The sequence below is a fragment of the Lactuca saligna genome, chromosome 8 (assembly GCF_052625555.1).
Source record: "Lactuca saligna cultivar CGN05327 chromosome 8, ASM5262555v1, whole genome shotgun sequence".
Lineage (NCBI taxonomy): Eukaryota > Viridiplantae > Streptophyta > Magnoliopsida > Asterales > Asteraceae > Lactuca > Lactuca saligna.
The window spans coordinates 283080177-283091283 of record NC_136424.1 but is presented as its reverse complement, the minus strand read 5'-3'; the positions used below and the strand labels follow the sequence as shown (position 1 = coordinate 283091283).

At 29.8% G+C, this 11107-nt stretch overlaps 1 protein-coding gene across 7 annotated transcripts; it reads right to left on the bottom strand.

The window, feature by feature from the left end:
- Positions 1–3233: 3233 nt before the first annotated feature.
- LOC145011531 (uncharacterized) lies at positions 3234–6799 on the bottom strand. Of its 7 annotated transcripts, none has more exons than XR_013664140.1 (9): positions 5616–6795; positions 5059–5273; positions 4886–4957; positions 4670–4782; positions 4391–4596; positions 4185–4272; positions 3822–4041; positions 3582–3645; positions 3234–3453 (listed from the first exon to the last, which is right to left on the bottom strand). XR_013664140.1 is itself a non-coding variant. In XM_078970265.1 (9 exons), the coding sequence occupies exons 2-5, from the start codon at positions 5170–5172 to the stop codon at positions 4575–4577; spliced, it is 321 nt and encodes a 106-aa protein (XP_078826391.1). In that variant the 5' UTR covers positions 5173–5273; positions 5616–6799; the 3' UTR covers positions 3234–3453; positions 3582–3645; positions 3822–4034; positions 4185–4272; positions 4391–4574. The 7 variants fall into 7 exon arrangements, 6 of the variants coding, with proteins under 6 accessions (XP_078826391.1, XP_078826393.1, XP_078826388.1 ...); XM_078970265.1 differs by having other exon boundaries at positions 3822–4034; positions 5616–6799; XM_078970267.1 differs by having other exon boundaries at positions 3822–4034; positions 5059–5163; positions 5616–6799.
- Positions 6800–11107: the final 4308 nt, after the last annotated feature.

Below are 11107 nucleotides of genomic sequence, written 5' to 3'. Positions count from 1 at the left end.
GCCATAATCACCAAATAGGTTGCCTTCGTCCATGCATATTGCAGGAATCGTTTGGTTGTGGATGTTTTGTAGTGTTTTATTCTTTTTGACTATTTTGCCCCTGTGATGGTGGCTGCTTTCGTGGTTTTCTGAATGAAACATGATTGAAATTTTCCTATTTAATTTGTAAGGTAGATCAAATAAAATAAATCTCTTATTTACTTATATTAATCATATTAACAGTTTGTATAAAATTTAGGCTAATATATAGCATTTTCAAATTTCAAAATTTAAACATATACTCACACAAAAATTGCAAAGGTATCCAATTCTTTCTGCCACTCTTAAAGTAATTTAAGATTTTGTTTTCATCCTCTTTTGATTTGCCTATCATCTTCAAAGACAACACCCCTTCAAATAAAATAGGTAACATTTCAATCATCTACCTTTTTTATGTTATGTTGAAATAAAGAAGAATCAACAACAATTGATGGTGTTTTACCTTCAATCTTGGTGTCATGGTATCCCAATACTCCTTTGCTTCACTCGACATATGTTATCAACGATCAACATCATCTTATAATCCATGTAATTTTGTCTCCGATTAAGATTGCTTCGGTGGATGTATTTTCCTCTGTTGTTTCATCAAGAGATATGTAAATAACTATTTCCATGACAAATATAGACAAAGATCAAAGGTGACTGGTGGTGGCGTAAATTTGTATACAGTCGACAATTTTAGGGCAAAATATGAGGACCTGTATTGTACAACTCGAATGTTGTTACTGGTATACCCAAAGGGGTGCGTAAGACTTTAGAGGATAAGTGGGTCGGTGGGTTACTTTGGAAATAAAATCTTTTTTTGTTATTTTAATAATGTTAGAAAATAAATATAAATTTTAGAGTAGTTCAGTGTTTTTTTATATTTATTTATCGTTCTAATATAATTATAATAATTTGTAATTTTTTTAATTCTTTTACATGATTATAATACAAATGTTTATATAATTTCGATTGGTATATTTTCCAATTAGATACTAAAATATCTAAATTATTAATATTTTAGTACTTAAATTTGATATGTTATTTTAAAAAGTGATTTCATTTTTAAAATGTTGTTATATATATATATATATATATATATATATATATATATATATATATATATATATATATATATATATATATATATATATATATATATACCAATCATTATTTATGAGTTTGTAAATTATTTATTATCATACGTATATATGAATTATTTTTAACTTAATTTTATTACTTAAACTTGAATTCTCATGAAGAACGTTTGTCGTTATAATTCGATATTTTTATTTACATCAATGAGAGAAAAAGTTGATTCATCCATTAACAGAAGGAACAACGTGTGTGTGTGTGTGTATATATATATATATATATATATATATATATATATATATATATATATATATATATATATATATATGAATATCTTAAAAAATTACACTGTAAAGTGTTTTATTATAATGTAATGTCATTTTTATCAAGGCTCTGATACCAAGTTTGAGTGTGTGGATGTGTACGGAATTTTTTGTTTAACAAAGAAGGGAATAAAATATATATATATTTGGACTTAGCGTTTAAAATTATCATAATATAAGGAGTCTTCTAGCTGCAAATGAATCAAGACCAAAATTCAATGGGTTATACATATAAGTTATACATATAGGTAGAATTTCATATACTAGAATGAGAATTCAAATAGATTGACAAATTTTAGGTATATAACACTTAACTATACTAATTCAATCCACATCAATTAATTACTTATTCATACTAATATTAAATATATATTCATAATCTTTTCATGGACAAAATAACACTTCGACATCAATTTTGGTTCAAATAATGCTTCCACTTTTGGTTTAAACCACTGTGTTGTCATAGTTTGAATTAATCGTTAAATCATTATAAACTTATAAACAAAACATCTATATTTATAAATTAATAATGTTTTTCTTATCATTGGCATCATTATCTTATGATTTATTCATCATTTTTTTTCTTTTCTCATTCATGGTGTACACGGGTTATAACCTAGTTTTATAATGTAATACATTACATAACATAACGTAATCTTCTGAAAATTTGCAAAAAAAACTAAATCGTTTGAAATATTATTAAGAATTTATTACCAAATTAATAGGAAGATTTTATTTACTTATAGAATCCATTATAATTTTATGGAATTTTATTCTAATAAAATGGAAATTCCTAAAAAATGACAAGTGAAAAATAAAATTTCTAAAATTCTCACAAAATAACAGGTTTCAAAATGAAAAAGAGAATGACATGTGGTAAAATTCATTTAAAGAAGATATTGCAGGTCATACCATAACTCATTTTTGCATTTCAAACTTACAAAGCAACATATGAATGTAACTAAGATTAGATATATGATTATATCATTTATTAAATACTTCTATTCACGTAACAAAAAATTCACTTTAAAAAATATTTTATAATAGATTGAATTTCACGTGTGACAAATTCTAAAAAAAACCAAAATGGATAAAATATTTTGTAATACAATATCAAAACGTGTCTCAATTAAAAATTTATTTCTTATGTACATTCTATCTATTTCTCAGATATAAAAAATTACAAATTTTCCAACTACTTAACCAACAAAAAAAATGTAACTCCCACCTCAAATAGTCAAATACACGATGCAGATTCCTATTATTATAATAAATTTATACCAAGGGATGTTTTTTGTTTATGATATAGTAAGTAGGGGGTGATTTTTGAAAATTAATACGTTAGATAAACAACATCTGCTGACTCGGCAAATAAAGATGGTTACGTGTCCCCGGTTGTTGTAGCTTAGAAGAAAGCGCGTGTGAAAATATGGAGTGGGGTCCCATTCGCAAGGACCGGAAAGAAGGAAAGCACATGGCGTAAATGCCACGTCATCGGTCTGGGATTACGTGTCACGTAGTCATGTTGATAAGTGTTGTATACCTGTATCTATCCCGGCTTTTAGGTTTTAAGTTTTAACGCTACTTGTACACGTTCCTGTTTCTGCCGACTTTCTTGGACCAATTTTTATTTTATTTTTTGATTTCTTTTAATTTTTGTTTCTGCCACTTTGTATATTATATATATTTTCTTTGGTTTTTACATTTACTTTTAGAAAACTAAATCTAGGAAAACAAACAATGTTTCTAGTTTTAAATAATCAAATATAAATTTATATAATACAATTATAAAAATTGTCTCTAACTAGATAGGAATCATGTATATCTGACTTGTATTAAAGAAGAAGTAGAGTTCAGACATCCACAAACAATAAAATATCAATCATATATATCTGACTTGTACTAAAGAAGAAATGGAGTTCAGACATCCACAAACAATAAAATATCGATAATTTAAGCATCGGATGGCCTTAAATTCTCCATTTTATCCACTAATGATCTCGATCGTTTATGCCTAAACAACCAATGAGAATATGATTAGGCCAAAGTAAAGGAAATAACAAAATACCTTACTCTTTTTACCAATATATAGACAGCATACTTTATTTTTCTATCATAATAACAATGTACTTATATTTTTACCAATAACAATGTACGCTTTACTCTTTCCCTTGAATATTCTTCATTAGGTTTCCTTTTTTGTCCACTGAAACAAAAAAATAAAATCAAATGACTTTCTCTTTATTTCTTTAAAACAGTTAAATATAATAACAAAAGTACCCTCAAAGATTTTTTTGCTAATATATACAAATCAATAAGCAAAGTGACTATTATTTTTTAATTTGGTAAACTAAAATAACTAAAGCTGATGTGAGATCAAACCTTCAACAATATCATGAGTGGTCATGATATTCTTTATTTCTTTAAAACTCTTCCTTTCTTAACATCTTCAACAATATCTATATTGCTTCCACTTGTAGATGAGTTGGTTTTCTTTTGGTTTTGAGTGGAGTAGAATGCCGATCTCTCTTGTATTTTCGTTTTGAGTGTTGACATTGGCTGCATTTCTAGTGATGTAGTTTCATCCAATGTTGTCTGCAAGCTAACATAGGTAAAGTTATATAGCATCCATAGTTTTACCTCTGGAATTAGAAACTTACATATCCAAGATAATGTTAAAAATGTGAAAAATATCCAATTCATATAATAAAACTCCAATTAAAAAAATAAATAAAAGAAACCCACTAGGACTAATTCCATATCTGCCATTGGAATGTTTTTGAAATGCTTCACATGGATTCCCCTTTCCTTTTGTCCCTTGGTGCTTGCTCGTCTGCATATCGATAATTACATTCTTGTGGTTTTAACATTATATTTATACATCATACATATATAAACACAGAGAAAAAAATGAATTTGAAAATAATATTAATTAAAAAGAAGAAAAATACCTGTAAACGACAATTATTCTATCAAATGTAGGTTCTTGTATTGTGATCTTACTCATCAAACTCCGTAAACTGATATTTAAGTTCTCAATCCGGAACCTTTCAACATACATATCATATGGATATTGGTCATTTGCAATTTCATCATCTTTCTTTTGATCATTCATAACTTGTGCACTGGGTTTTTTTAGAAAAAAAGCTTTTCTATCCTGCAACCATAATCAAGAATTGGACACCAACAAACTCTCTATATAAATAAGTAAAATTTGTAAGCAAACTTACCTAGTTATTCTCATAATCCATCCCCATACACGGGAGATAATCATGTCCACTTTCTCTATGATGAAGTAGTCAGATGTCTTATCAAGTCCAATGCCTCTCCGGAATATCACATACTACAGAAAAATATTTGTATAAACAATAACATCAAACATAGTTTTTGTATTCATAGTGTTGTGCATAGTATGAAGCATCAAAAAGACTAATGTATCCCTAAACCTTATCCGCAAATTCGGGAATGTTATCATGGTGATGTTCTGCAAAGTACCGCTTTAGAAGATCTTTATCAATCTACATTTAGAGGGGTAAAACAGGAAAAGGAAAATATATGTTAACAGACACGGAGACAATGATAATGGCACTTAAGGGAGGTATGTATGACTGCATCAAACCTTTGATTCATCCAGTGTGATAGGAAGGTTTAAAAGATACTGTCCAGATTGTGCAACATCAATCTCCTCATTAGTGCAGATCTTAAAATTAATCTTCTCCATCACCTTAAACATATATGATAGAAAATTATGTTGAAGAACATCAATTTCTTGTGATGATTCTACTGCTCCAACTTCCGTGCCCCTTGGACAGGATCAAAGAGGGAATATAATTGCTGCAAGTATGTCAACCATGGAAAGAAAAAGTGACGCTTTAATAAAAAATCTATAAGTTTGAAATTGGGAAAGGTACATTTTTTATATATAATTAAAATGGGTTTAGGTTGTAATCCACCATCCAACTATTCATTGTGTCCATACTTGGTCCCTAAAGATTTTAAATCAACAAAGAACATGTTATATGCAGTCATAATGGTGTATATGCAACAAATTAAAAAAGTTTAGTCAAGAATAAATCCATAGTTAGCAAATATGGACACGAAAAATAGGCAAAATAACGTATTTGAACCTAAATCCAAGTAAATACAATAAGTATTTTTCAAGTTTTCAGAATCTACCTTTCCAATAAAGATACCGGGTTTTGTTTGAGATTCACACAACGAGAAAAGAATACCAGCCCTGCTAAATTAAAAAATCATCATTTTAATTTAAAGGTGTACAGATAGAAATATTACCATCTTTTTACAAAATATGTAAAAAATAACTAATATGTAAATGCTTAGTCCCTTCCTGAGTCTGTGCACTTTCTTCAAGATAGCTACTCATGAAAATTTAGAAGTATCATCAAACCAAATGTTTTGGTTGTGATGGAGTCCTATAGATAAGTGAACGGAGAAAGAAGCTCTTTTACTTGAATTCTTTTCTTTTTAATTTTTTCTGCTGTTAAAGAACACTTCCAACGATATTCTATTTGGCTTACCTTTCATGTTGAAATTTAGACTCGTTTTGGGAAGTTGACGATTCTATTAATCAGCTTATTTCAAATAAGACAACAAACAATCAGGAATTAGAATTTATGAAAAAGGAAAGGAAATACAAGCGTTGAAGAAGATTTGTAGAATGAAGCAACTGAAATACAGGAGTCGGTGGATGGATGGATTAACCCGGTGGAATTCCTGCAAAATCAAATTTGTTGTTCGACCCAGCAGTTGACAACCAATGACGACCAAGGAGATTTGAAATTCTAATTTCTTTACAAAAAAGTGGAACTGAGGATAAGGGCACATGTGTCCATTCATTGAAATAAGTGGTGAACACTTACGTAGAAATTCGAAGGAGTCATCAACAAAAGATGTAAAACCTTCAACTTCAATCCATCTATTTTCTGTGAACCCTATGTGCCGGAGCATATTTGTGCGTGTGTCTCTTATCACAAACCGGAAATAGAAAACAACCCAAACATGATTTTAGAGAAGCGAAGGCAGATGATTGTGGTGGGGATAAACGGAGGTGACAACGATGATAGATAGAAACAGTGGTAACGGTGGTGGCAAAGACGGTAAACAACTGCGACACAGGGTACAGTCAGTTGAAGCAACTCGTCTGGTGTCGGGTGGGTTTTGGAATAATGGAAGAAGTCTACTAATTGAGGGAGGCGGTGTTGAAGCTGATTGGATGAGAGACGCGGTGAATGGCGGCAACCGGGTTTGAGGAAGACAAGATAACGATGAGAAATTGTAAGGTGGTTTGTGCAAGAAAAGGGAAAATAGAAGTTTCAATGGCCAAGTGAGAAAGATAAACAGTTCCGTGTCAAAATATGAAAGAGAAAAAAGTTTCCTGTTCCTCAAGGTTTTAACGATTAATAGTATATATAATGAGCCCGTATGTTACACATAAAGTTATATATAAAAATATAAATATTAAGCATTTTTAAAATAGAATTTTAAAATAAATATAAATAAATTAGTAATTCAACATATATTAATAAAAAAAATTATTAATATTTTAGTAAGAATTGTAATTATCAACCATCAAAAGATAAATAATAATGGATTAGTTTTAACTCATATAATATATGATTTGACATAATTGTTATATATATATATATATATATATATATATATATATATATATATATATATATATATATATATAAAATAAAAGTTACATCAAATTATTGAGTTAGACAATGCATTTGGATGAATAATTTTCACACTTGAATAATTTTCTTACCTATTGAATTATTATTTTAATGATGTATGAATAGGATGTTATATAATATAAACTAGTGGGTGAGCCTGTGGTGAACCACGAGTCACCTTAGTAGCAATAAGATGCATTTTTTTATTCACGAAGAATGACGATGAGAAAAAGATGTCAAAATGAAACACAAATCGATAAATGAAAAATAGACAAGATGAAGGTAAAAAATGATCAAAGAGACTGAAAGTGAGAAATATTAAAACACGCTTGGCAAACTTTGAATGAAATATAAGTTGTAAGATGAAAAAATAAACAAAAAGAAAGCCAAAATAGTCAAATGGACTTAAAGTGACAAATATTAATAGATATGTGGTCAATCTCTAATTACAACATATGAGAGATTAAAATTGTCAAATTATAAAAAATATCGTGGCAAAATGTTGAAACATACAAAATAATGGGACTTGAAGTGGTAAATATTAAAAGACATGAGTCAATCTCTTATCACAACATGTTAGGAACTAAATTGCCAAACTATACAAAGTATTGTGGCAAAATTTTGAAACAAACAAAATATGGATTAAAATTATCAAACTATAAAAAGTATTGTGGCAAAATCTTAAAACATAAAAAAAAATATACTATTACTAGTGACCATGTCTATTAATATAATATAGTAATACTCATTAAGTGTAAAGAGAAACACACACCATCTTGAATACAATCTTCTAAGTGTTCAAGAATCCTCTCAAATCTCTTTCTTTTATTTCATAATGTTTTAGTTTAGTTTTGTTAGCTTTAGTTTTAATTACGTTGAATTTATAAAACGTTATCAGTACGAAAGCTCTAATCAAGTCGAAATCACATCTATCCTATTCAAGGTATATATTACTTAATAAAAAAAATATTTATTATAAAACAACCATTTAAAACAAATAAAAAATTATTCGTTATTGATGACTAATGATATTTATTTATATTTTGCCAAACCATTATTTATGTATTCTAACTTTTATTTATGTATTTACATTATGAAACTAATTTTTATTTATGTATACTAACATTTAAATTATGCAACTAATTTTTATGTATACTAATATTTGTTTATACATATCCATATTTATATTTTAGATATTTTTCATAATTTTATTTAAACATTTACTAATATTTATTTATGTTTCTATTTTGTAAAATTATACCAAGTAAAAAAATTATGTACTATATAAAAGTCTTATTAAATGATATATATATATATATATATATATATATATATATATATATATATATATATATATATATATATATATATATATATATATATATGGCAAAAACAACGACTATTTTTTTCTCCTATAAATAACATCACTATCATATTTCTTTCTACTACAAAAAAGAGTAAATTCTTTCACTTTTCAAGGTTATCAAGATTAAAATGATTCATCCAATTATGATTCTCGCAACTATAATGGCCATAGCACTTAGCTTCCTATTTTTCAATCTCACGCTGAATGTATTTTATCCTAATCTATTTTATCATTTCTTAGTCTTGTATGTGATGATTCTTCTCTCGCTTCTGTTTTGTGAAATACATATTGAAATAAATGGATTTTAACTTTCATCGTGTTATTTTGCTTAAATTTATAGTTACAATATTTCCAACATTGCAAAGCTTGAGTTTGCAGCACTTGAAGTTAGTGGGAAAAACTATGTCACGTGGATGATAGATGTAAAAATGTTTCTTGAGTCCATGTGAATCTAAAATGCTATATATGAGTTGACACATGCAAAATTCCTTTCATACTATAAGGTGCTACCCATATATAATGCATAATTCCTTTCATACTATAAGCTGCTACCCATGCAAAATCAGATGAAAACATGATTGCACGCAACCAGAGAATGAGATTGGCGGTCGTACTTTTGTTCCAATTCAAAGGCATAACCCAAATAAGAAGCATGCATATAACTCAAATCAAGTGCTCCATGGCTATCTTGTCCAGTCCACATAAACCCCTCACGATGATATCTACTTAACTTAATAGAATATACACCCTTAAGAGAAACCATAACCAACCTTGGATCTACCGCATTCCTTTTTCCACACAACCTTACCTAAAGGGTGAAGTACCAGTATATCTAACGAAATGAAGAACCTCAATCACTAACAGAAAGATCCTCATGAACGACCAAAACAAGATCCATACCTTGATTGAGATTAAAAAGATACCATCAATACGTACCTAGCTTGATAAAACTTCTAAGATTATCCTGAAATGCTACAAAAACTTTGGTCGGATCCATCCAAAATAAACTAACCCTACCAGTATGACATGCCAAATTTAGATTCTACGTAGATTTAATGTCACGTCTGGAAAAAACTAAACAACTTTGCTCAACTTCTAAGCTTCATATAACCAAGTACATCTTCCAAACTTGAGCCAAACTTAACAATAGGTTGACGCATCCATTACACTTCAATTGATACAACCCGAAACTTCCAAAGAATTTCTGCTATTGATGATGAGCGAAATGACCAAAGATCGAGGATTCATTGACAACTAGTCCCATGATAAAATACACTACTGAACTAAAACCCATGCGGAGCTAGACATGCCGAATTCTAAAACTGGCTGGCTGATCAGCAACTGCCCAAGCTAGACTCTGGATACGAATTTATACATCAATCTAACAAATCCTTCAACAATCGGTACTCAACCTGGGTAAACCAACCACCTCTTTACCTATTCCTACGAAACCATAACTCGAATAGACCAATTATCCTCTAATCAGAATATCCAGCTCTCCCCCACTTAGGGTTCGAACCACCTTCAAATGACGTTGCAACAGATCAAAACTCAATCGGCTCTCCTATATACATAGTATCCCTGACCCTTGGGATATATATAACACAACTCAAGATGATCTTCTTGATAAAGACTAACCAAACATAAAGATATTTTTAATCTTAGATGGAGATCTTGGGAACTCCCCAATCATAACCACCTTTAATATTATGAATCCTATGCAGATGCACAAGCAATAATTCTGACAGTCCACTCATGGCACCGATTCTCTATCTAGAAATAATGGATTACCAATAACCTCATCCATAAATCCACAACCATCCCTTCATCGCGAGGATTATATATATATATATATATATATATATATATATATATATATATATATATATATATGAGAGGCATCACTCTCATAATCGGGATATATCAGAGGCAACAAAAGTTATTGCTCTCCATTTCCTTCCCTGATCACCTGAAACCATCGACCAACACCTGACCTGACTATATCCAAAGAAGTAGACCCTTGGTCTCATTGCGAAGCATCCATACCACAACAATCCTCCTATGCCTTCCTACACTGCCATACTACTTCCAAAAACCACAAGTATCTACCACTGTGTTGGGTCTACACCCCAACTCTGTAGATCACATATTTGATTTGTCTTTACTTCGAGCACAACAAGCTGGAAGAACATAACTCCACCATATATAGAAAAATTTCAATCCATCTGTCAACCACTCAACTGCTAACAACAATCCTCGGTCCGATCATAACAATTGCTTCCTTCTTGAGTCCTGCGACTCAACTAGCACGACCTTGATCAAGGCCATCGAGACCTTAAAACCAACTAACTCACATACGTCTACACCAATTAAACCCATACTGACATTAATAATAAGTCCCAAATAATCACCAGACCCATTCTCATGACTGAAAATCCATAACCAAAGACTAAAATATATGGAAACACTACCATGAATCATGGTATCAAACCATGTTATCTTCCCTAGTAGTCATCTCAGCCGTCCCCCCTCATAGTTTGAAAAGCTATAATTTGCTCCTCGAACTTGGTAATTAGCTTGCCAATGATTCGATCCACGATACC